The sequence below is a fragment of the Larimichthys crocea genome, chromosome VI (assembly GCF_000972845.2).
Source record: "Larimichthys crocea isolate SSNF chromosome VI, L_crocea_2.0, whole genome shotgun sequence".
NCBI lineage: Eukaryota > Metazoa > Chordata > Actinopteri > Sciaenidae > Larimichthys > Larimichthys crocea.
This window is the reverse complement of record NC_040016.1, coordinates 2,922,855-2,950,377: the sequence shown is the minus strand read 5'-3', so window position 1 is coordinate 2,950,377 and position 27,523 is coordinate 2,922,855. Positions and strand designations below refer to the sequence as shown.

At 40.5% G+C, this 27,523-nt stretch overlaps 1 protein-coding gene across 46 annotated transcripts in view; it reads right to left on the bottom strand.

Annotated features, from left to right (window-relative positions):
* Positions 1-27,146, bottom strand: part of cast (calpastatin) — a 33,903-nt gene extending 6,757 nt beyond the window's left edge. For 3 of the 46 annotated variants that reach the window (XM_027279036.1, XM_027279041.1, XM_027279040.1), the window contains exons 1-18: positions 26,981-27,142; positions 25,507-25,602; positions 7,586-7,645; positions 5,925-6,056; positions 5,474-5,584; positions 4,597-4,725; positions 3,916-4,020; positions 3,487-3,531; positions 3,302-3,403; positions 3,099-3,179; positions 2,638-2,676; positions 1,746-1,817; positions 1,170-1,367; positions 864-992; positions 655-759; positions 390-506; positions 176-289; positions 12-80 (exon numbers count right to left, since the gene is read on the bottom strand). In XM_027279036.1, the coding sequence (XP_027134837.1) occupies positions 12-80; positions 176-289; positions 390-506; positions 655-759; positions 864-992; positions 1,170-1,367; positions 1,746-1,817; positions 2,638-2,676; positions 3,099-3,179; positions 3,302-3,403; positions 3,487-3,531; positions 3,916-4,020; positions 4,597-4,725; positions 5,474-5,584; positions 5,925-6,056; positions 7,586-7,645; positions 25,507-25,602; positions 26,981-27,037 (1,761 nt within the window). In that variant the 5' untranslated portion in view covers positions 27,038-27,142. Of the gene's footprint in view, positions 1-11; positions 81-175; positions 290-389; positions 507-654; positions 760-863; positions 993-1,169; positions 1,368-1,745; positions 1,818-2,637; positions 2,677-3,098; positions 3,180-3,301; positions 3,404-3,486; positions 3,532-3,915; positions 4,021-4,596; positions 4,726-5,473; positions 5,585-5,924; positions 6,057-7,585; positions 7,646-13,766; positions 13,818-15,397; positions 15,604-22,335; positions 22,531-25,506; positions 25,603-26,268; positions 26,572-26,980 lie in introns of those variants that run through there. The other 43 variants (XM_027279037.1, XM_027279047.1, XM_027279077.1 and 40 more) reach the window with 42 other exon arrangements.
* Between the last annotated feature and the right edge of the window lie 377 nt (positions 27,147-27,523).

Genomic DNA, 27,523 nt, shown 5'->3' with positions numbered 1-27,523 from the left:
GCTTGTTGTACCTTGGCCGTAGAAGCAGAAAGTCCAGCCTCCAGACAGAAATCATCAGCAGGAGGAGCCACAGGGGCTTTCTACAATAATCAACAGAGATAACAGATATTATATATTTCTGCTTGTATTAGTTTGTGCTGTTGCTACCATAGAGATAGATAGAGGGTCAGTGTACCTGTGGAGGAGGAGCTGAGGGGGTGACAACAGGAGCCTGGACAGCAGGAGCTACTGAGGAGGTCATGAAGTCTCCAGTCAAAATGTCCAGAGCTTCACCAGTACCCATAGCAGGCTGCAGGAGGAGAGAGAAATATATTGTATATCAATATCCTACAGTCATTATTGTGTTTATATGACAGTGATACTGTTAAAGCCTTCAAATGAAGTCTCACCTCAGGTTTGGGAGCAGGCAGTTTTTTGAGTTCCTCCTCTTTAAACCTGTAGTCTGGAGGAAGTGTGTCTTCTCTCTCTCCAACACGCACACCCTTCTCCTTCTTGAATTTGCCCTCCTATGAAAGGAAGAATAGGCGGACATATAAGGCCTGCTGAGTGTTTCAGTGAGGTGCTGAAACACAAATACAGTGGAGATGGCAACAGCAGGAGGCTTTCTGCTATTAAGGCTGTAAATTCTGTGCCGCAGTGTGTTTGTGCTCCTACCGAGACGATGTCCTCGGGTCTGAGTTCGGGGAGTTTAGGTTTAGGTACATCTGTTGGCAATGTGTCGCTAAGAGCGCTGAGAGCATCCAGAGACAGAGAGGCACTCTGGGGAGAGGACAGGAGAAGTTAATAATCTACTAATCCAATATATAGTGGTACAGAAATAAGAAGGAGAGGGTAGGACAGGGACAAAGGTAGTATACACTCACATCATCAGTCTTGGGCTTGGTGTCCACTTTGGTATCCAGTCCAGCCGTCAGAGAGAAATCATCCAAGACTTTCTCCATCTTGGCTTTTTTATCAGCAGGAGGACACACAGCTACAGGGGGAACTGTGTTCTGCAACAGTGAACAACAACAGAGACAACATTTAACTTTGGTACACTTTTGTTAAAGTACTTAAACATTCCTGAGCACCTTTCAAGGCCTCATGAAGCTTTCAGCAAAGTGTTTCTACAAATTATTAAGATATTTACTAATCAAGAGAAGAGGAAAGGAGGTGTGAGCTTGCTGTACCTTGGAAGAAGCAGAGGGAAATCCAGCCTCCAGACAGAAATCACCTTTCTCCATCTTGGCTTTTTTATCAGCAGGGGGAGCAGGACACACAGCCACCACAGGGGGAGCGGGACACACAGCCACCACAGGAGGAGTGGGACACACAGCCACAGGGGGACACACAGCCACAGGGGGAACTGCTGCAGGAGTTTGAGTTTTCTGCAAACAAGACACAACATTAGATAATTAAATTCTTAGCTCCTTCATTCAGGTCACACTATAGTGTCATCACAGAGACTTGAACATGTAACTTTTCCTTTACAGGAGGTGGTGGAAAGTTAGCAGGAGCAGCAGATGAGGCCCTAACACTGTCAACATGACCTTTCTATATATTTCACATATATATAAAAAACAAAAAACAACAGGAATTTGTTAGACTACTAGAAATCACAAAACTATGCCTTTAATTCCACACAGGAATGTAAGTGTACATGGGAACTGGGAATTTTAAATATGGGCTTTTGTCAAGACAGTACATGGGATGTAAAGGTGGAGGAAGGACTAGCAGCTGAGTGCTACATGCTTGAAGAATCTGACCTTTTCTGGAACAGCAGCAGACACAAAACCAGCTGAAAGAGAAGCCAGGGCCTCGTCTGTGCTCAGTGGTTTCTGAGAGGAAACAGAGAGCATGCATCAGCACCAGATAAAAAAACAAACAGAATATGTCGAAGTGATTAAAACAAATAATCTGATTCATTTAAGAAGAATGACTCCAAATTTTGTTCCATAACATATGATCCTCCACTAGATGGCATGTCTGATCAAGTCAAAGGCAAACAAGGGCAAAATAATGTAAACCAGAATGCATGTACCAACAGTGAAGGAAAAGTACAGACACACCCTTCACATTCCATGAAGACAAAAAACAAATCACAAATAAACTCCTAAAAGACACATTTGATACATAAAACTGCATTGATTTAGTGAAAAATTATTAACATGAAAACTATCAACACGAAACTCACACAGGAAGAAAAGTATCTGGGTGGAAACAGATCACTGGACACAGAACCAAAGAAGCTTCGTGTAAGCTAGGCTGACAAAGGGGGAGTAGACTATGATGCAGATGTGGGTGTGTTGAGGGTGAGGAAATAATACCCTACATATGGCTGGGTATCAAAGTGTGCAGTCAATGTGTCTCTATGTGTTTGTGCATGTGTATTTATATGATCATATGTTTGGTTTTGGTCCAACAAGAGCCAACGAGCTCGGCGTTCAGAGAAGGTGGGTCGTTTGCTGTTTGCTCAGACTACACCCACCAGTGTAATGCAACATTCCCCACTCTAGAGGAACCAGAAGTTTGTACAGTGGAAACACTGATTCACACCGATTGGATGTGTGTGTAATGCGATTTGCTGATACATGTAGGAAAAAGTTTCAAGAGCGAGAAGATGTGACTCAATGAGCAAAGATGAAAAAGTTCACTTACAGGGACATCCTTGGGTTTATAGTCTGCAGGAACTGGACCCTAGAAAAAACAACAGATTTATCTGAAACTGTGAAAAAGAAAAAAACCCTGAAATGCTGAAACATTCATGGCGTCAATGGCCATGCATCATTTTAAATGTTTTGATATTTATAATCATAAAATATCCTAAAATTTTAGAGATTATGAATCTAACCAGGCTTTTAAGGCCAGCATCTGATTCAGTGCCAAAAGACATATTTCAGTTGGCTCCGAAAACGTGAACTTTGATTTTCAGTGCCATTCCAATACAACTGAGGTGAAAAAACACACCGACCTGACTGTGAACTACTTCCTAGTGAAGAAACAGTCTCTAAAATGTTTTGACCGTGAAGTCAGCAGAACAAAAAACACACACTCTGCTGGCGGTGTGGCAAAGCTAATAAGTGAATCAGAAGAAGAAGAAGTGACTTTGAATAACTGACCATGTCTTCAAATCTATATCCTGGAGGCAGCGTGTCGTCTCTTTCTCCACACTTCTGACCCTTCATGGAGGTGATGCCATGCTGTGATACATGCAACAAACACGGTTACTCACAGCAGATGCACGCTGCAGCTCAGTGCAATCCAGTACCCACTCGGTTGATACAGACGCCCACACACATGCACACTGTGGCTATGCTCTTACCTCTTTGACCTCTGGCCCGGTGTATACAGGCTCTGGGGGTGCAACGGGATCAACGGATGGTAGTATGCTGGCCAGTGCATCAAAAGGATCCTCCGATGGTGCCTGCGCATGCAACACATCTCAGCACACTAGAGCAAGCAACATGCTTTTTAAGGCAAACTCATACTGCTTCAGCATGTCTTTACCTCTTTGGCTCCTTTAGCTACTGCGGGAGGAACCTCCACTTGCACCTGCAACACAGATCCAGAATCAGTACACAGACCTCCAACACATGACACAAAAAAACACGGAAATGGTTAGTGTGGTAGAACTTAAAGCATGTGTGCTATTACTCAAGAACTGGTGATTGCAAATTGAACAGTGTGCGTCAGGCCAAACCTCATGGCCTCATGATAATTCCTGACAGAATATAAAATGTGTGTATTCTTAGACCCAGAAACATTTTTTCAAAAGTCTGACACCAGTGACAGATATCACCAAGGGGTGATGTAGAGCGGTCTGTTCAGTCAGAGCACCATAAAAAATATTCAGCGCACCAGATCCATTAATATTCTACAGAGAGGAAGTACACAGGACAGAGAGCCTCCACCCCTGTCAGTTTCAGGATCGTGTACCTTCGTTTGTGACGGTTTAGCAGCCGTGGCAGCTGCAGCTGGTTTTGATGTTTTCGGATCAACTTTAGGCACATCAGCTTTGATTGTCGTGGCCGTGGTGGCACTCTAAAATACAGTTTGAGTCTATATTAGCCAAACACACGTCAAGTAAATTTACAGGTCTGCCGTGAATGCACAAAGTCAGTGATATAACCAAAGAAACAAACAGGACAGTGAGGTACAGACTTCAGCAGAAGAAAGCCTCCACCAACTTGATGACAGTCAGAGTGTCAGCAGGTATTGTGCAATGAAACTAGCCCATGAAGACAAACCAACAAACTGCACCTTTCTCTGGCTGACTCTGATTAATGATGTATGTGAGGTGTTGCAAGTGGGCAGGTGTGCACTATTTGCAAATACAATGACAAGCAGAGGCATGCTGAGCAAAGGGCTGAAGAGTTAAGAACAAAAGTCCTTTGTACTTCTCAACTGGTCATCTCCAAAGAAGAAAAGAGAGGGCAAAAGCAAAGACTTGTTTTGTGAGAGAGCAATGCCCAAAGCAAGAATCTGAGTATCCTCATGTGAAGAATGAACGCAACCCGATAAGACTCTGCGACTCCTTGTTGCAGAAGGCCAGAAAAGTACACCTTGAGGAAGTCATGGAGGCTGAGAGTCTTAGAAGCCTGTAGCAGTCGAGTCTACCTTGGCTGTGTCTTTGAGTGACTCTTTAGGTCTGGTCACTGCAGCGGTCACTGCGATGCCAGCGGCTGCAGCTGCTCCAGCCGCAGGAGAGACTGTAGCTGAATCTTTAACTTGGGAGACAGGTGTAGTCTACAAATACGCAGCCAAATGATTACTCAATAACACAAGGGTAAAAGATTCAAAGTACTTGTAAAGCCAGTAAACATTTGACAAGAGTGTTAGTGAACACAGAACAGTAGAACGTGTACAATGATCTTAATGGTCAGATCTGCCACTGAAGTCCAACAGAAGCAAAAAGTTTGAAATGTGCATTATTGAGCACTCAGCTCTACTGAGGCTGATCTGACCACTGATCAGAGTGATCATTAAAAAAACACTGTATACTTTACAAAACTGCTGACCTTTTCCTGAACTTTCCAAATTGATTTTCTGCCTCCCGGGGAGCTCAGCAAAAGCCTACTAACTAACTTGAGATATGTGATGCAGCAAGCAGGGAACATTTGTTGTGTTCAGCAAGCTCTCATACTGTATCTGAAATGTGAGCTGCTTGGAAATGTTTTCGGCAGCTGCTATTAAAAAAATCTAATCCAAAAGACAGTTGCTGTAACAATAAGCAAATGATGTCATGAAAAAAATCATGTGAATTTGGTCATTAGAAGCAGCTGACACGCACATCATGTATGTTGGAGTTTCCCACAAGCACATGGCTTGACCAACTGTGAAAATGCTTTTAACAGTTTCTGTTCACAAGACAAAAAATAAATCTGCAGGCTTCCCAGTTGGCAGAAATTCAAATTTTCAGTAAAATGGTCAGCAATCATGTAAATAAACAAGAAAAAAGCACAGAGCAACATTTTCGTCATGATGACACCATTACCTTTGACATCTCTTTAGGAGCACCCCTCGACCCAGCTGATGTCATGTCAACAATAGTACCCCCAGCGGACGACATGTCAATAACAGTAGCGCCTGCTGGTGTAGTGTTAGTCTACAAACCAAGGAGCATGAGAAAGTTATTCATCAAGTCAGCTCCACAGTTTGTGGTGAGCATTCAACCCAAGCGTGATGATGTGTGAGCTCATTAATGTGGCACAGCAGGTGTTCGAGTTTCTGATGCACATGAAAGGTCAAGATGTTTGGATGGCTGAACCAGAGAGACAACGCGTACAAAGAGGTTTTGCAAGATGACAAGTTGAAGCCAGTGAAGAAGAGGAGATGTAAGCGGCCTCATGATCAGTGAAGAAGGAAGCAATGATTCAGGTTACATCACACCCAAACAGCCAAAAGCCCCCCTTCAGCTTTTATTTAGGCATCCAGAGTCCGTCTACCTCCGTTTTGGCTTTAGGTGCCACTTTTCCTGCTGTCCCAATTGAAGCACTTCCTCCTGCTGTGACACCACTTCCTGTGGCTCCGCCTGTTGCCCCAGGCTTTGTAGCCATGGCAGTTCCTGATGATGCCTTCTGCAATGCACCATGTGTGGAAAAGTTGATCATCTACCGTTATTACAGCTCATTGGATGCTTGCATTGCTAATGTATTCAGTGTTTAATGAGATAATAATGTAATGAGTTATTAAAGGGGTGATCCACCATTTCATAAGGCAATGGTTAGTTTTGTGATCGCGGAGTCGATTCATTTCAGCAAAGTGTGAAGGACTGACCACTGTTTACACAGGGACACTACGGACAGAATGTCATGGCAGTCATGTTTTATTATGTTTTTATAACAATAAAAGACAACAGAAATTGTCTGGGTGTGTCCAGTTTTCCATGACATGGCATTATTATTGCATAACAAGCAGATCATTTTATGAAATACTAAAGAGTAAAAGTGAGGACATCTTGGCCGCTGCCGCCTAAAAATTTAACATTATTTTGGCATAATTTCTGATGCTTGTAACTTGTCCAACTTTATGAAAGTGCAACATTAAATTGGAAAAAAGGTAAAGACAGTGCTCACACTGCCACTGAAACATGAGCAGCTGTACCCCACTATGGCTAAAGTCAATCAGGAGGTATGAGAAGGGACACCAAGGTCAGCTGCTAACAAGAGTCAGTTATAGCTGAAGGTTAATTACTGAGTAATACAAGCTTAGTCTATAGATAACTTTGTAAGTTTAAAACATGTAGTTCTCATTATTATCTTTATCATTATCATTCACTGGTGCACCTATTTTCTGCACACAGCCACTTTCACAGTTCACACATCCCACCAAAGCCTTTCTCTACAAGCCAGACACCAAAATAGACAATGTCGTAGCCGAGTTGTTGAAGGCTGAGTGAAAAGACAGTCAGTCAGTGAAAGCTCTGTGTTTTAGACACTTTCATTACATTCACTGTGGATAAACAGTGTATGTGTTCACTTTGGGCCAAGAAGACCAGTTTGTCCTGTTTTTGTTTCCTATAAACCAGATTGGACAAACTGATGCTTAATACTTATTCTAAACACCTGAAATATGTAGAAGTCCGATAACTGTTTTCTAGCAAAGACGCTGTGCTGGTTTGTTCTCTCCTAAAAATAAATGTGCAAAACTGACATGTAGTTATGAACAGTACAATTGTATATATGATCTAATTTATAGCCGCAATCCCTAAGTTCCTGATTAATATGCCGCTGGATTATTTTAACATGTACCCTTTCCACACTTGTATTTAAGCAAACGTTAAAGAACAATTGTAACAGTGACTTAAACTGCTTCCCTCTGATGGAGAAACTGGGTGTTACCTCTTTTGTGTTTGAATGGTAGGAAAAGGAAACTTCTCTTTTCTGTGTGCTTCAAAGAACATAGCTAAACATATTCCTGCTTTTAACGTTAAACTAAAAAAACATACAGCTGGAAGGACAGGAAGGAAATACTACACATAGTGTAGCTAATGGGCAGGTCAGAGATCAGCCAGACAACAATACACTGATTGAACATGGGAAGTAAAAAAAAAAAAAGCAGCAGGGAGAGAAGAGGTTAAAGGGTAATAAAGAGGAATGTTTGATACCTCAAACTGTGCAGGCTTCACGGTGGAGACTTGAGCTGCTGGTTTGGGTGTGGTCTGCGACTGGAGAGAAAAAGACAGACAGAGAGAGAGAGAGAGAATTATGTTATGCATGTGAAGCGAATAAATCCAGCAAGAGATCATAATCATTTCAAGATTTACACAGAACGACATGTCTGTTTCACAATAGCCACATTTGTGGAAAACTAAACATTCCATGCAGCTCGTTTCTGGACTCAGGGGGACATGCGGAAACAATCGACACCACAGCTTCAAACAAAGGTAGAGAAAGAGAGAGACAACACATCTACATCCACTGATGTATTGCTCCATCATGGCACCGTCAGTGGTGGTTGATTCAAGCCTTACATTCCTGACTGAAGGGTGTGACTCTTGTCTGAGAGCAGAGACCAAAGAGGCCGAGTGTTATTGTTATTGTTGTTATCTGTGGTCGCCTTGGCAACTGACAACAACACTGAGAAAGAATGTCAGATTCATAAATTACTCTTCAGATGGCGTCAGATAATTCATAGCAAAGAGTTTGGCCTTTGACCTGCATGGCTAAGGGCACTGTGATTAGACTTCCTTACACAGTGCCAATGGGGCTGTTATCTTTGTCCTTAATTTCCTCTTTATAAGAGCTGAGTTTCTGTAGCTCATGCTCTCCTCTGTCCTGTTACAAAAGATCAGGCTGCAGGTCCAGTTTAACTTCTGGTAATGGGTCATTAAACTAAGGTATGTGAAAAGGTGGACAATAGACAAAAGAGTACACTGAAAGTAGGAAAAGTACCTAAGTTTGTATGCTTCTTGTATTATAGCATTAAAAGAACAGACTTAATACCGTTTTATAAGAGATAATACAGGGACACACAATGAATTCTGCATGTTTCATTTCTTGTTTGGTTAGGTCTTTCTTTCGTGCACATGAAGTGATATGATTTAGTGCACTGTTCAAAACATTACCATTGGACTAAGAGTAATGTTCACAGTAGGCATATTAATAAGCAGCATAAACACAGCAGCCATGATTAATGGCTCACTGACAAACAGCAGACTTTTATTCATTGTATCCGCTCATGTTGTCTTAGTCTTTGAGATGAAGCATAGAAGTATTGAACTAACCGACATAATTTGTTTACATGAAAGTGCAACATTAAAAACTAAAACTTGTGTATTCTTCTTCTTCAGGCAGCAGGGTCTATGAATGTTTTCATATCTAATACTCAAAACTGATTTGTCCATTTCTTTGCAGCGTAAAGGAGGGAGGGATGTTACTACATACTACTACTAGACGCTACCAGACGGAACATCCTAGTGATATACATGAAGACGCTGTCAACACACAAACAAACAAAAGACTGTACACATCTAGACTGAATTCTTTCAGCACTCAAGTACATTTAACTGTATTTACGGTAACATTAATCTTATTTACTGTGTACTACAGTCTGTAAGATAGGTTTTTAAATCTAGTAAAACATATCAGTATATACAACATATGCACACTTTTCAACATAAACACATAGTTCAAACAAACAAGCAGCTGAGGTGGTAGAGTGGGTTGTCCAGTAATCATAGCAAGACACTGAACGCTTAAAATGCTCCTTATATGTGAATGCATAGATGAGCTTCTTTGGATAGGAAGCGCTGTACCGCTTTGCACCGCAGTGAATAAATGTGTGTGTGAATGACTGAACATGACGTGTGTTGTAAAAGCACTTTGCAGTGGTCTGTAGATTTTTCTTTTTATATAGATACAAGCCAATTTATCACTCCACAAACAAACAAACAAACATTTAGAAAAAATGTTAATCCCCTAAATTATTGTAAATATTGTGACTAAGGTATGTACTGAGCAGGAAAATTTACAGGAAATTTCACACGATGTAAAAATGTACCTTTGTCATTTCTATAATTTCTTGTAACTTGACAGCATGAATATACACTAGTACCGATACGCCTGAAATAAGATAATATTTGCCAGTAGACCAATTGCCTTCATATTGTGAGACGACAGTGCTAAATGTTGATCTATCAAACAAACATACTAAATACACCTAAATACCACTGTTAGGTGTACTCTCTGCTTCACTTGTATGGAATGGAAACTGCATTTTTTACTTTTACAGAACTATACAAACGAACAACTAAATAAACTCCCTTTAAAAGGCAGCCGTGCATTCATTTTGAAGCATGCAGCGGTCTTCAGGTGGAGCCCAGTATGCGCCGCAGCCCAGCCCAGTTCTTTCAGGTCGTGTAAATAAAGAGCAGAGAGCCTCCACCCCGAGTGACACCAGATCAGAGCAACAGTAGTTATTTTTACGTCCAACCCAATGCATTGTATGTTTTTGTGTCAGTGTACAGTCACACTAACCAAGCCAGTTAGTGTACATACTGTTTTTATGTCTGTTCATACTAATTACACAAGTTGTGAGGTCATTTGGATTTTAACACACAGGCTGCATCGAGTCCTGTGACAAAAAAAACAAACATGTCTAACAATTATCCCACGTCTATCCTGTCACCTCTGAGTGAATTAACCTGTCAAGCCAGCTGTGCATCATGTTTTACCTTTACACTGAGCTGGCAGGTGGAGGGTAAAGCCAGACTGTATGTCTGTTGACTACATTTAGCAAAGGGAAGACCACAGCGTGAATAGCACCACTCTGAACTCTCTGCAGTATGGCACGCCTGATTTGGAAATGATTCCATCTCTGAGCTGTCAGTGATTGCCTCACACACCAGTGTTACACAAATAAGGTCAGAACAAAGGGCAGGGTTAGTACATATGAATCACAGTCTTTACTTGACCTTTGCTTCAACTATAAGAAGATAAAAATTTTAATCAAAGCATCAATATTTGTTCTCATCAAATCTCACTCTAACATTTGGACCTTATACAACTGATGAATTTAGCTAAAGAGTGTTAAAACTGTTAAAATTAGTTTAAAATAATATTAAATGTCCAACTAGGGAACATGTCTCCTCTTTTTAGAAATAATCTCATTATCAATTGAATGACTGTTGGAAGAGTTAACGTACTGCGGTTTAGAGAGGAAGTGGCAGAAGAGAGGAAGTGAGGTCACAAGCAGCCAGGGTACCCCCCTGCCCCGCCACGGGGGAGGTCACATTACTCGCGCCAGTGCAGTAAATATTGATTGTTGCCAAGTTACCATAAACAAAGTGGAAGAAAGGAAGCAGAGTTGCAATGCATGCTGGGTGGTAACACATGATGTGTCAGATGTGTTTTGAAGGTTGATCCTGCACAAGAGACAGAAAATAGCTAGGGTATTTTCATATCATGTAATCTGTAGTTGGAAAGGATGAATTTAGAATTGTGCTAAAGTTTAAAAGACAAACTGGAAAACTGGGATCAAACTGTTGTATTAAAACATTACTTTTGTCAATACCTTACGTTAAACTTGTGTTTCTACAATACGTTTAATTTAAAGGAATCAGCATTTTGGGAAATACTGCTTTCTTATTGAGGCCATTCTTACATCTGTAAATATGAAGCTACAGTCAGCAGCCACTTAGCTTAGCTTAGCATAAAAAGTGGAAACACAGGGAAACTGCTAGCCTGGCTATGTTGAAAAGTAATGGCAGAAATGTCTTGCCTGGAAAGAAGTAGCATTTCTGGAAGTTACAGCTCAAGAATGAATGAATATGAAATGAATAAGCATACTAAAATGTGAACAAAATATACCAAACCTCATGCATTTGTCTTAATACAAACAACTGTGTTGGTTTGTACAAAAGTAGTTTGTTACAAAAAGGTACATCATTTAAAGAAACACTGAAAAAGTGTTCAGCTACATTTAATTAAAAGCACTGCGGTCACTGCAATGTTCACCTTCTTTTCTAAATCATGATGTCAGATGTGTCAGTGACCAAATGTATGGCATCATCACCGTGCTCTATACTTTCCCTTACACACATAAACATACGGCAAACCAAAAGCTCCTAGCACCATGTCTGAGTTAAATTTAGATCCCTCCACTATTTTTCAAATGTGTCGGTTGAAATGAAAGGAAGTTGGCCGAGAGGATTTAGTGACTCATTTGCCTTTTTAGTCACATGAGAGCAGTCCACTAATGTCCGAGACCAAAAGCCATGGAAGCATGACACCCACAGGAAAGTGCTAATTTCCTGATCTCAAGGTAATGTGACACTGCGTTTTGCTCTTTGACTCTTCATACACATTCAATAGGTTTCGCTTACTGACTACAGGTCAGAACAAATGCACGTGTTACTGCATTAAAGAGCATCCACATGCATTTGCATTATTGAAACCATGCTTAAAAAAATGTACACAAGCAAAAATAGTCTCCTCACTGACATCAAAGCCATTACCGTGTGACAAATGGCATCTAACAAAGACATGCAGCAAACCACCCAGATACTTTTCCAACAAGCAAACAAACAGGCTGCTTAATTTCAGTCACACACCTTTAAGGGAAACAATGCGCTGTATAACAGAGAGACAGGGAGGGAACTAGTTTGTTTACAAGATGAGTCCTACTGTCAGTATCAGAATAAAAATGAGTAAGGTACAAAGGTCTCCTCTCTGAACTGTGAGATGAAAAGGTAATATCATCTGGGTGGCATCCCTAAATTTGGAAAAAGGGTTGCATCTAAGCAAATTAAAAAGCTACAAGTTATTTACATACAGAGCCAGTAACAGCAAGCAAAAACATGATACTGTGAGCAAGTTTTTCTTAAGTACTTGTTATCTTCTCTCTAACTCACACCTGAGTTTCAGTTGGATGTTTGAAGCTAACACAGATGTTTATTACATCACCAGACTGAACTCTCTGTGCTCACCTGTTATCCACCCAAACAAGCTTTCTGTCTGCTGGGATCCCAAACTGCAGCATTCCTACATTCCTCACGCCTCCTGTGCAACAGACTGCTCTCTGCTTATAGATAACATACCATCCATCCAGCGACCCTGCAAACGGTTTGAATACAGTTGGCGCTGCTTTTAGCACACACCTCACATATTGTGCCGTAAGTGGCACAGGTAGGGACATCCTGCTGGTGTCTGTTTACATACATGCTCTACCCAGAGTTGAAAACAGCTGGTTCTGCTTTCAGGTTAACCTGCTCTGTAACATTTTTTTTTCTTTACTGAGAGGTTTTATTTCTCTGGAAAAGCTGACACATGGCAATTTTCTATCCATTCTCTATATCTATCTATCTATCTATCTATCTATCATCTATCTATCTATCTAATAATAAATATATATAATATATATATATATATAGATATATATATAGACAGGGAGGGAACTAATATACTGAAAACAAAACTTACTAATATATAATATATAATATATATATATACACTACTGCCCTATACATTAAATATGAACTCCAAATATTAACAACAACAAAACATTTCATCACATTTTTTTAACTACAGCTCCCAACAAGGTAGGTACTAATACCAGTACAATGCCCCCAAATACTATTTTTACCCTAATTCTAAAAGAAGCTAAAGTTCTTAACATATCAAATAATAATTAATATTAAATATAAATGATTAATATAACACAACCAGCCATATAAGTACTTTGTCTTAATAAAATACACAGTCTAAAACTGGCAACATTTTGGGTTTGAATAAGTAGAAATAAGATCACGGAGAGAGTAAACAACCCAAAGAAAGGAAATCAAAGTTTTGTTTTCAGTATTTTTTTTTTTACACTTGGTAGCTTTCATAACCAGGCCTACCCATGAGGCTTAGCCATAGCTAAATGTCATGCTAGCTCTAGCAACAGTTGCTACATTCTGATAAAATAAACACTGTGTTTTTTTTTGTTGCCTCAATTTTTGTAATTTTCAATGATTTCACAAGTGAAGTCATTTCATCAGCTTTAAACAAAAAAGCCCTAGCCCTGAGTGGCCTGACTATGGCTCTGGACACAGGGTTTGTGCAGGACTCCTTCTCATGCAGCTAACAGTGGCTACCAAAGTAACAGGAACACCTTACAACTGAGTGTATCCTTTAAGAAAGCCCTGAAACTAACAGTCATTTGTGTAGATTGGGATGTGACAGCACTGCTACTGCATACACTCACGCCACATTGTGAGGTATTCCTGTTATTTTGTCCAGCCCCCTGTGTATACACACACAAAAACAAAAAAGTGTGCAGGCGGTCGACGTTTCATACAGCTGTACCTGGTAGAAATTTTGTCGGGGTAAAGGGAGGGGCCGATAGTTTCCGTGTATCTGTTTTGTAAAGGGACATATTGAGGTTGTTAAACAGAAGTTCACAGACAGATAGAAAGTCGTAGAATGAAACACAAAAGCATCATAATCCATTTGAATAGACAACGCAGAAGCAACCTGTTCATCAAAAACTCAAATGTGTTTGACCACATTTCAATGGGAACACATGACACCAACACACACATACACTCAAACACTGAGGACAACACTGAGTGACGTAGCTGGGGCCAGGATAGGGGATGATGATATCCACATCATGGTCATTCTGGGCATACTGCCACCTGAAGCTGAAATGAGTGTGGTAAATATAGACACAAGGTTTTAGCGCTTGAATAATGACAGCACAGTGGCATTTGAAACCATTGCTCATTTCAAACTGGCATTCTCATCTCAGACGGAAACGATCTATGTGCGAGGTTTGTCGTTTTATTCCCTTTCCTGTTTTACTTTGGTCATGATGTGCCACATCAGACATCAGACCTCCCAGTGCTGCTCGCTGCATGACGTACATAACTCAAACTGTGTTTGTCAGTCAAAAGTAAAGGAACAATGCAGTGTATCCAAGCCTTACCCAAGAACACTGATTAAGGCATAGCTTGCGCCTGTAATGAAAACTGATGACTAATGCAGGGCCCCACCCAACAAACCCACAGACACGCACATGTGAATATGGCTGGAAACTGCTCCTTAGCTACAGCAACTGCTGATCTGGCTTCAAAATAGCACTGGCAACCTGTCCAAATATTCATAATGTGGGTTACTTCAGCTCAGTGGTGGAAATGACGAAAGCTGCAGTCTGTGTTACAAGGCAAGAATGTAGATCAGGAGTGTAAAACTGTTGCCTGACTGAGGTTTTCGACGCAGAGCTGCAAGAGGATGAAAATAATTATCGTGGGGAGGATTTCAAGAGCAAACAGAGAGCTGGCTAAACTGTAAGACGCTATCTGTGAGGCATTGTGCTGTTAATACACGTTACTTTTCTCTGTTTGGTTTTCATTTATCTGCCTTTTATGCAAATAAACACAACTGCTGATACAATCAATGTTCAAAAAGAGTGCAAGAGGGGGAGAAGTGCAAGCATTGCTCTTATATTTTGCTGTATTTGCATTATATTTGTTGATCACACTAATGAACACATTTTGTTTGTTTTATCAACAATAAGCGGCAAAGCCTGGTTTACAGAAATCTTGATACTGTGAGATGATTTTTTAAAGCCACATTAAGAGAAATTGTTGGACACATTAGTACCCGTCATTCGATTATTTGCTGTTTATTTGGATCCCCTTTGTTGTTACTATGCTGACAACTGCCCTTAAGATCTATAAAATTAAAAATAACAGTAACACAGTATTCTTCAGTCCTTTGCCAACTTTCCCTGACTTCACACAGCAAAAGGCAGCAAACTTGATGACCACAAGCTGCTGTCTGACACGAACACAGCATGATGAACTACCTACTGCTCTGACATGCAACAGCCATCAAAAGCAATTTGACAAGTATCAGTCAAACCGGAAGAACTTCCACACACAGACATTTACAAAAGAGCGAGCTTGAAGGGGAAATACCGCCCAGATACATACCATAGGTTTGATTGTGAGTGTATATCCTCTATATATGCTGCTGTGTACACTACCAAGATGCTCTCTTGAGACTCGTTCACCTTAGATTCCCGCTGTGGAAACACTTAAATCCACACTGTCTGTTGAGCACACATGCATGCACACGCACACACACACACACACATGTAAACACACATACAGACACACACCCAACAGTGCAAAACTTGGTGCTCCGCCTTCTGGGAAGTGGCACAACAAGCCTCTGCTGCTCATGCTCCACCTCCGCAGTCACAACGCAGCAGAGCAGGCTCAGTCAGATTGGTCAGCTGGACGCACAAAGACCCACCCAACACTCACTGCTTGCCAAGAAAAATAACAAAGTCAGCTTGAGGAAACTTTGGGCTTGGTCAGGGTGGGTTTTGTGAAGAGGGGATGTTGAGTTCGATAACAGACATGGAGTTTTACATTGAGACATTTGCAGGAAGAGTTATTTTAAAGAAGAGTGGAAGGATCATAAGGCAGAAGTAGATTTGCTGCAGCAGTGTTGTTTGGCAGAGTCTGGGTGTGGCTGACAGACTCACTGCTTAGGAATCCAGGCTGCAGAGCTCTTAAACAACAGACAGTGTGTGTGTATGTGTGTTGGGGGTTTGAAAAAAAAAGAGAGGGAGGAGGAAGACTACATCACATGTAGTCCAAACCACACCCAAAGACAGACAGAGCAGAGAAATAAATACAAAGTATAAATTTAAGAATTGACACATTGTGAAAGGAAAGAAATTCGATGAGTCAACATGAGTTTTGACTATCTGGTTTTTCACAGCCCTTCAGAAGAATCCTGAATAACAGTTTCTGGACAGCAGCCAAGAGATTATGCAAGAACCTAAAAAAACATGGATGTGTAACTTTTGCCCTCTCAACACACACACACACACACACACACACACACACACACACACACACACACACACACTACTAGTACTAATTATTTTATGGTTAAGTACCTAATAAAGTTAACCCAGAGACTTTTAAATCTCATATAAAGCAGCACCATGTCGAGCATGTTAAAAGGGGAGGGCTTTGGAGAACAGCACCCCCTTGTGTCTAAAAATACTCATAGCACTTAGATGAAAATGAATGGAGGATTGTAAAGACTGGAGTCATCTGAAACTCTTTTGTGGTCTTTTGTATCAGTCTGTTGTTTTTTGCTGAATGAGCACATGGCTGGCAAATACTTGTTTTATATAGCAAAGAAACAAAGGAAAGTTTGACATGTTCGTGTTGTTCACTGTTTGCTGTTACTCCCTGTGTTTCAGCTCTGTATTTAGCTGAGAATTTGGCATGACATTCATACCAACAAGCTCAAAAACACAGATGCACTTTCACTTTTATATTACCCCATAATGAATTCTAGCTGCTTTATATTATGTGAACATGAAGCTGATGATTAAAAGGACACAGGATTATCACCTTTAATAAAGATTAAGACTTGAGAAATGGGCACAGCAGATGGATTTTGTCAGAAAAATTCTGTCTGCCTCATTTCTAAATTCCTCTGACCATATCCCTTTAGTCTAAAATCTTTAAAAAGAACAAGTAAGCCACATATCTCCTGAATCCCTGCCCTGGCATCTCATTGGCAGAAGTATTTGTGTCTGTTTTGGGACATTTCAAGATAAATCTTCTCAAACAGCTTTGCCCTTTGCTTTTGTGTGTCTTTGACTCTGTTGGTGTTTATGTGTGTCAGAGAGTGCACTGGCATTTTTCTTGAGGAAACATGCATGCTTGTACTGCATTCAAGCGCCTTACTTGGTAACCCCTGGAAACACTTATCTTTGTCGACAGTTAATGGGCTAAAGCAGACAGAGGACCCTCCCTTCCAGGGGGATTGACCAATCTGAACTGTGAAGCTGAAAAAGGGGGTTTCTGGTCTGAACTCTGGATTCTGTTTCTGTGAGAGTGGAAGTGGGAGGCTGTACATTATTGTGTTTTAAAACTAACTGTGGAAAAAGCACAGGATACACTGATGTTGTATACTTTTGTATACTGGCAAAAGATCACAATGGGAAACATTTTACACTGAAAACATGCTGGTAGAACGTGATAGATAGTGGCATGATTTTCCAAACTGTTCTGGAGGTTTTCTGATTATAAACAGTAGCTGCCAGAGGGAATCTGTGGACTCAGTGTGAACATGTAACAAGCTAGTATATGCTGGAAATGGAAAACCTGATCAACTTGTAGACTATGCTGACTGTGCAGAAACAACCAGGAATAATGCCAGAAAAAGCTGGATAACTTGGCAAATAAGACTAATACTCCTTTAAGGAACAGAGTGACGTGGATTAAACCCGTGATGGTGTCTGAATGGAGTGCATTTTGAACAATCAAATTACTGCCTGTAATGAGGTCACTGGCAGTGATACACCTACAGAGAATTATCACTCAGCTAAGCAAACCTACAAAGCTTTTAAACCGGATTGTAGCTTATTGTTACATTTTTTACTGTGTGGTTAAATCTTACAACTCTCACCAGCAGAAAACAAGCTCTGAGAAACCAACTATGCAAAGCTTGGGCAGCACCATGGCAGACAATGTTGCCAACTAGATGGCGAAGAAACCAACAGAAACATCTAGTAAGCTAGACAAAGAAGAAAACTGAGCTGAAAATAGTGAATATTGGACTTAGATTTATCAAGTGGCCAGTCATGTGACTCCATGTATGCTAATGTTGCCGCTGCATGGGTGAATAGGCAACAGTTAACATGTTCATCTTTGTTCATCTGTCCTGTTTCAAGTTTATCTGACCCCAAACAAAACAAATCAATGCAGCCATCATTACATACACTGCAGTAGGTTTAAGAGCTCATCAGTTTATACTGAACTCTATAAGGTTTAACTCAACATCCGTTAACTTCAGCTGCACTGTGTCAACCTCAGAGGAAGAGTCAGCTGTGCTTTGAGCTAATTGTGACATTAATATGCTAACATGCTAACATTAGCATTAGACATTTGATCATTAATTTAATCTCAACATTTCAATCTCTCAACATGTTGGAGCAACAGACTACCAAATCACCTACCCACATCACCATGCCTCGAGCTATGTCACTCGTTTGACTAAAAAAACATTGGGGCTGCAACTAATAATTATTTTCATTGTCGATTAATCTGTCGCTAATTCAGATGAATCGTTTGGTCTATAACATGTCAGGAAGTGAAGATGTTTTACTGTGTGAATCCAAAACCCAAAAATATAAGTTTAATATGATATAAAACACAGAAAAGCAGGGAAGAGGCTGAAAACAGCATCTCCACCATTCTTACATGAAAAATTATCAAAAATAGCCGCCAATTATTTTTCTGTCACTTGATTAATTGATTAGTTGACCGACCATTGCAGCTCTAAAACAGTGGCAATTGTTTAAAATCTACTCTTTGAAAGTCATATACAGGTTTAGCAACTGGACATCAGTCAGTGCTAGTGTTTGCATATCTTTTTATTAAAATTATGTTTATGTATTCTGTTACACTCCTTGGATCTATCTAATAAGTTTTTGAAATACAAACATGTTAAGGTACTCTTCATCACATTTCTTAAAGGTTGTAACTACTTTAAGAAATGTATTTGACAAAAGATCAATAATGTATGTTATTAAAATTATATATTTTTCAATTTCTATGGTATTATTCTGACGTGCTAAAAGAAACAAAGCTATAGTCTACTGCAAAACACAGAACAAAGAGGCACTATAGCTCTTATCTCATACATCACTGTTGAACACTGTGGAGCAAACAATGTTATCATCAAATGTCCTATTTCCTTGGGCCACCATATTGATTTCACAAATGTACATATATCAGCTTGTTGAGGCTCCATTATATTAAAATATCTTTATGTTTGTTAAGGGTGTTATATCAAAATCACTGTTTGGTACTAACTTGCTGGTACCTGTTGTTGGGTGGACATAGACATAGTGACTTCCTATGAAACTCTGGTTCCCTCATGTGCATCCACACTTACAGTTAACTATACATGTCCTTTGCTCAGCTGCATGTCCACATGTCTCTAAATTTAGCACTGCACTTTCCCCCAGGTTTGTAGACACACACTTCATCAGACACGAGGAAATTTGGATGTTTCTCTGCTTACCTACAGCACCTACTGTCAGTGCACGTTAAATAAGGCCTATATCTTACACCTGCAGAGTAAAATAACCAGAGACTTTTTGCCTCATATTAAAGGAGCATAGAGCCATCATGAATTTCTATATATATTTGACTCTTGTCAGCAATTTTGAAAATAAGCTTATAATGATCTCAAGCTTGCTAACATGTCATCGTGAACTCTAGCTTGCAACACTCGTGTGTTTATGTGAAGCGATCCCCAGAATCTTAAGCATTATATCACATTACAATTCCCAGTAAGCATCAGGCTGCTGGTTCTTCATTACCTATCCTTACTTGTCACAAACATCATGAGGCTTCAACACAGCTTTCTGAATGTAAACAAACAGCAGAAACACTTTTACATTCTTAGGTGAGCCCAGAGAGATGAGTTATTTTTATGTAACAGACATGACAAAAGCCTGAGAGCAACGTTTGGATCAGCTCAAGCCAAACTGACAAAGAAGCGAGGAATCTGACAAGTCCAGATGATGGCTGGGAAATAACGCAGACTGCCGACGGGGTCTACACTAATATTTAAAAAACAAATGCAACAGGAAATATTCAGCTGCTAGGTTATGTATCAACAAATATATCTGTGTATGCTCACATGTACACAGTGTCTCTCTGGCACAAACACACACAGCCTGAGGGTTTATTACAGTGAGTCACATGCTGAAGCGTCTCATCAATACAGCTGATTCCCTCCTGCCTTTATTATTCAAAAAACTTGATTTCTCATTTAGTTTCTGTTTACATTCATGAAACTTTTACAAAGGCAGCTGCATACAGCAGAGAGTTATGGCAAATGACTATTTATGACATTTGAACTTCAGCACAGACACCTTGTAACACGATGTCAGTAAACTATACATGAGAGAAGCTCATGCTCACCAAACCAGCTGGTTTATGGTGACTTATATCAGTGGATAACAGAAGGAAAACATTCAGGTTTTGTCACTTTCTGACAGTGGGAATGCATGTTTGTGTTTCAGACAGATGCAATATAACCAATCAGTGTCAAAACTCAAGTACTGTGCTTAAGTACAACTTTGAGCTATAAACGTCTGGTGCATTAGGTTTAGTGTGTTTTTTTTATGCCTCGTCATCTATGTGACAGCTTTTATTTTGCGGATGATGATGTTAAAAACAAAACCTGTGAAGATCTAACAGCATATACAGTTAAAGATTAGTTCCACGTCAACCAGCTGCAATGCTGCTTACACGTTACACAATAATCATAATAAGCCAATCGCAGGCAGCCATATCATCACCTCTTAAGTCAACATGGTGAACATGTTTATTTACACAGCTATAGTTATCATTCATCTGGAGTCCTGTTTTTGGCAACCTCATGAATGTAAGTCTAATTATTCATTCACTTTTAGCTCTGTTTTTGGTCTCTACCAACCTCTGTGTGAAATATCTGGTTCTTAAGCGACTAAACTAGTTGCTCCCTTTATCTGTTAAGCTGTTTTGTGTTGAGCAGGTAGTGTACAGTGTTTTTTAGAGCTTTTTATTCACTGAAAACAGCTGCCCAGTGACCAAAAACAACAAGACCTGTAAAGGTGATCCAAAACGGTACTTTACAGTGTTTCTATATTTACAATACTGCTTAGCTCAGAGATACTGAATAATGCTGTAAGACATCATATACATTAGAAATCAATTATAAATCTCCTGCAGTGTTGAAAATAGCTGTCAGTTGTATCACAGTATGCAAACAGCTCATAATAGATGTGTATGTTGGACAGCGAGGAAGTGTTGTGGACAACTGCTCATGTCATTTTTATACTTTGTTCTGATCTATTTTCCCAGTGGCCATTTCCTGTCAGTCTAATGATAATAGCGCCAGTTAAGAGTAAGTTGGGGGGGAGTGCAGCAGGATATAGCTGGGAAGGTTTGGACCAAAACAAAACACCAAAAATCTGAAGGCTATCAGTGAGAAGTTATCCTCCCAGGACACATTCACTACGTAACCTTTAACACATAAAGTGACTCAGAGCAAACTAGCTCAGCCCTGATAACAAAGTACTGACATCAGTAGAGCTGTCACATATCACCATGTAGTTTTCTTTCCCTGCCAGACATGTGAACATATAACAATGAACCTGAGGCAATGAACTACAGTACACACTGTTTTGTTGAGCAAAAAAAAAAAAAAAAAAAGCAGTTATTAAGATTCGTTACACACCCTTATTGCGTGATACTGCTGCTGCAGATTATCACAGGAGAATGCTATTTGGGCGAGACCTAAAAACTCCAAACAGTTCTGAAAGACTTTATGTTCTTCTTTGAAAATAAAATCAGGATATTCTCACCATGAAAAACAACAACACACACCCGTCTCATTAGAAACAGTCATCACAAACAGGGATTTAACCACTGCAAGTTTGGTGCTTGTAGCAACAGGTAGTGAAGCCAGAGGCCTTGTCGGTTTAATATCTCACAAATACAAAACACAAACTCTGAACTCGCAGAGAGAGAGACTGACCGGCAGCCTCACATTCCAGCAGAGAGAGAGAGACTAAAAGAGTGAGGGAGGGAAGGCTGACTTGGATTGGAGCCAAGACAGTTTTCCTCCTTGTGTGTTTCCTCTGTAAGTTCTTTGTTAAACGTTAAACAGCTCAAACTAGACAAACAGAGTATTATTTTAACATTTATATTTCTACTTGCAGAAGGCCTACGTTGACAAAACAAAGCACACGTGGATACTTTTAGATTAGTTGCTCAGCACATACCATAACAAAAGCAAAAGCACACACACACATAGACATTCACACATTTGCACACACCTGCTCCTCCACGGCCACATCCCGCAGGGCCGGGCTGTCCCGTGGGCCTCGGATCCAGGTCAGTATCTGGCCCATGTTGGCTGAAAGTGCCTCCGAGTGTGTGCCGGTGTGTGTGTATGTCTATGTCTGTCAGCCTCTGCCTTGTCTGTCGGCTTGCAGCATGTTTCTGACACAGAGGGAAGGGAATGGGAAAAAGAGAGAGAGGCGGAGGGAGTGAAGGGGAGGAGGTGTGGTCAGGGAGCAAAAGGGGAAGAAGGGGAAGGCTCAGATGTGGAAGCCACAAGAGGCCGGGCCGTAACTCTCTCTGGGCTATAAAGGGAAGTGAGCTGACCGTAGACTGACACCCACCTGATGAGGGGCCACATCTGAGCTGCTACTGAGTGGAAACAGATATTGCTTTAACACACACACACACACACAAGGTCACACATATATGCCTGCATGGGCAGATGCGTTAAACTAGCTTTTGCAGTGAACTGTACCTGAAACACATTCAGTTTTATCTGAGATAATATCCAAGTTACTTATCAACGAGCACACACCCAGATTTGTAGTGATATACAGGCCTTGAGCACACACAGGCATAGATAGATACATGCACATGCTTATGTACACACTTCTTATTTACACACAGTAATAAAAGATAGCTTGTGCAACCACCTCAGCTGTCTTATTCCAGTGAGAATCAAGGGAGGGGCCAGTTTCACGTTACATCTGCGTCAAGATCTGCCAAGAGTGACAAAACTGAGCCCAAATCTTTCAATCGGACTTCTCCTCTTAAGGTATGGTATTGATCAAACCCTGATTATTTCATCATCTTGATGTCAGAATGTTGACTGCCATCGACTGAGTCAATGAATGATTTATCTGTGGCATAAGGAGAGGATTTCATCATCAAAACGGTCTTGTTGAGAGCAAAAACAAATGTATGCAAGGAACAAGAATGTAGGGAGTGTTTCTTCAGAACATGACTGATTTACTTAAGCTGGAAACGTGGGTGTTGGCTATCTGAGCTTCACCAACATTTTTATCTAATAGAGACAACATATTCAGCAAACTGCAGAAGTGTAAATAAAGAATTAGCCTCTATTTAAAAAAAACAAAAACAAAAAACACACACATTCAGACTGCGTGAAATATTCGGGTATATCTGTATGTATGTATTTGCTCTCATTGTTTTCAAGTCATTTACAGAAGGGGCAGCGCGAGTGCAAAGTGCAATTCCAGTCATAACTCTGAGGCGTGACCTCACCTATGACTTTGGGTGTATTGCATGTCTCTTTAGAAGTTCTTGGGTGGGGCGTGGAGACAATGCTGTCTTTGAGTGAGTCACTGTGATGGAATCAGTCTGTGGCCTTTTACTCACTTTAAGTTGCACACTTCAGCAGAAATAATGCACTAAGCTATTAATGCGATCAAACAAGCCTTACATGAAACTCCTGTTTGTGCAGCAAAGTCAATAGCTGGTCCAACTTAAAAGTCCAGGTGGAGCTGTGAGCTGTCCCATGTGGAAGTTAAGGATGAAAAATCAAATTCACTGCCATTGCAACTTTTAATATTGATTTCTTTAAAGAATTAAAACATAAACACATTAATTAATATCATCTGTTGCACTGATAAAATATGACATTTTTTTACATGATATATCCCTCCTGAGACCTTTGATAAGCTGCATTCCAGATGTTATCAAACTGTGAGGTCTGCCTCCTCAAGAGGTCACAGGAGAGTTTGTGGGGAGTGTATTGAGTCTGATCAGCCAATGTGTTCACACAGCGATGGAATGAAGTCATACAAGTACCTGATGTCATTTAGACAGGTACATACATGGCCTTACAGCATGTACATATTGTACATGCATGCACATGTACACACAACATGGCACACGCCCCATCACACGGACACACCTTAGTCTATGTTATGTGCCAAAAGACCCAGCCTGTAAAACAAGCTGGTGCACCGTGAGAAAACAAAAACATACCTATCCTCCCAAACCTGAACCTGTTTGGCATGTGGTTGGAGTTGCAAATTAGATTATCAGATTTGCCCAATGACAGAAAGAAATGCTCAATATTTAAAGTTACCTGCCAGTATAAAGTTGGTTTAATATATTAGCAGGTTGAAAATGAATGAATGACCTGTCAGTGCCACATAAGTGTACAGATGTAACTGGACTCCTCTGCTAGTGGCACTCTTCTTTATATATATAGACTCAGTCACCACTATCTCCGACACAGCAGTTCAGACATTCACAAACTCTGCCCATCACCACCTCAGTCACCACCTACGTAGAGTCCTGTTCCCAGAGAGGATGCAGGACTTCTACAGCAGCTTAACAACTTTATAGTCATTTGTATGATTCTAGAAATGACAGGTAACGGTAAACTTTTGGATCATTGTAAAAATAAACACAAGGGGTCAGGCAAGAGTTGGTCTGAGCTTAAATAGTTTCCATAAAAGATGAGGATGAATCCTTATTAGGAAAAACATGATTCCCAGTAAAGATCAAAGTATTTGATTAAGGACACAAGAGTCAAAGTGAAGATAGAGCTGTGAAAGGTCATCACCAACTCCAAATGAACAAGATCATAGTGCTAACAGGAACAAAAGCAGGAATGTTAAAGAGTGTGGGTGCACTGCACCTCCTCATCTACAGAGTGAACACACAATTCACTTTCTCAGGTTTACCGACAAGAAGCTCTTATCTAAAGAAAATTCTGGATTTTACGAGCTCACAGCTCTTCAGGCACGACTGTACTCAGCAGAGGGAGACAAACACAAACTGTGAGTTTCAGCACTGTGCTTTGACTCAATATATAGTGACACATGTACGTAGAAGTTGTTAAAACATTTGTGCTTTTATTAGGTCCTTAAATCAGAGAACAGCTATTTTAATTATTAAATATTTCAAACCTATTTCATTTCCTGTTTTTAAAACCTCAAACAAATCAGTCTCCTTATCAAGTAAGCCTGAGGTTGAGAAACATTTTCTTATCACTCTCCGCAACTTATCTCCTCAACAGAGATAAACGCTGGAACTCACGTGTTTGAGCCAAAATGCTTTAAAAACCAATACTGCAACATTCTGTGTGAAAACAAACTAAATAAATTTCAGGTTTCAGTGTGCATGTATGAGACAGCAGCAGGAGGAGGAGGAGGCGGTGAAGTCGGTACCTTGCCATGGTAGGACCATGAAGTAGTGTGATAGTAGGCTGAAGAAGGCTTGCTACTACGGTGAACTTCAAGTGGGGAAGCGGCTGCTCCTCCTTGCTACACACAAACATACGCACACATCAGAAGGGTTTGTTACTGGAAGTGCAAAAGCTTTTAGGGATGAAATAGTTTTCTGGCAATAAATTCAATGGAAGGTGTGTACAGGATGTGCAGAGTTCAAACTATTGTGTTGTTGGTTTATTGATTTAAAATCTGACGAATAATGTCTCTTATCATCTCCTTTCTATTCTTGCCTCTTTTTGTGAAAATCTCATGCTATCAAATAATAATAATAATTAATAATAATAATTCATTAATAATAAAAAACAAACATGAAATGTTTAAAGACTCTGCAGTGCACTTCTACGTCTTATCCTAGCCTTGAGGAATATCTGATTCCAAGCTGCAACAAGTGTGCGTGTTTAAACATTCCCACACCCTCATATATCAACACAATGTAGGTAATATAGACAAAGCTCTTACAATAACTGTTTTCAGTTCCGTTTCCATAACTTCTGCAGTCTATGCCAAGTTCTACAGATTATTCAGCAGAGCTCACACACTTACAGACAAGTTGTGCCTGTTTTCTGCAGTAAAAGCACACAGGCAGCGTGTCTCCAGGTGCCAAGTTTTACTTTAGAGTTATTATTAAGTCTTTTGCCAAAGGGGCAGAAGAGAACAGAGAGGGGGAGAGGGAGGGTGAAGAGTAACAGACATACTCACAAGACTCATCCAGTATGCTGCATACGCCATGAGAGACCAGGAGGCGAAAAACACTGGACAGAAGTAAAGACTCAACCCTGCACTGCCACTCTCTCTCCTCAGTCCTCACCGCAGGATCTTTTCTCTCATGCCTCCCCAAATAGTGCCACTCCCCACACAAACACACACACACACACACACACACACACACTCACACTCACACTTCAGTTAATTATCATACACAACTGTCTGTCCTACTAGTCTCCTTCTGGCTCTGAGTTAGATAAACGCAGATTATTATTTTTTTTCCCAGTGCGTCTGGCTCTTCCTCATAACCAAAGTGAATCAAGCACTGGCATGCAGCCCAGATGAAATGTGTGTGTGTCTGTGCGTGCATTTGTGTGTCAGCTTAAGTGCGTACCACCCCCACATTCCCATCATCAAACACACATTTCCAAAGAAGGAATTTGATAGACTACTATTGTTCGACTGTTTTCAAACCGTGCCGGTGGTGTTTTTTTCAGCCTGCAGCTGATGATTGATCGATTGACCGATGATGCAGAGTTATAGACAATACCAATCGATGCTGCGAACTTATTGAACTTATTGTTTTAAAATAAATCCAGTGCAACCATCCTGCGTAATGTCACAATCCCTCCAAACTTGCATGGAAATGTGTTTTTTTGGAGATGCTGAAGTTGCGCCAGCTCTGAAATAAAAGACACAAACTCACCTCTTTCGCCTCCTTTGTGTTTTTGTGGTGGCCATGGCTTCTCCTCTTGTGTGGCATCTTTTTTAAAAGACGGGTGGATGAACTTTTAAAAGTTTCCTTCTGCGTCCTCTGTTGGGAATCAGTCTATACAGGCAGATCTGCCCCCTTGGAACAAAATAAGTTGCCCCTCCCGCTTAGAAAATGTTCCGCGTTTGATGAGTGATCAAAAGTAGTTGGCATAAGCAAAACGCTTTGGCAATATGTGTGTGTGTGTGTGTTTAACAGAGCAGCAGCATGTAAAGTTTTGTTCTTTATCGAGCAAAGTTTTTGTTCTATATGATGTTCAGCTCCTCTGGTCCAGAGTCTGACTGCAACATACAAAATACACATCTGACACAGATGAGATCATGTCAGTGTTTGAACTGAAGCTTCACAAACTGTTTTAAACTGCAGATTCGGTGCGTGGGGATACATATATCAATGTTATTGAAATCAACCTGCAACACTTCATTTTGTGCAGGAAGAACTTTCGCCAACTGGGTTTTTCTGGCATGACGGAACGGG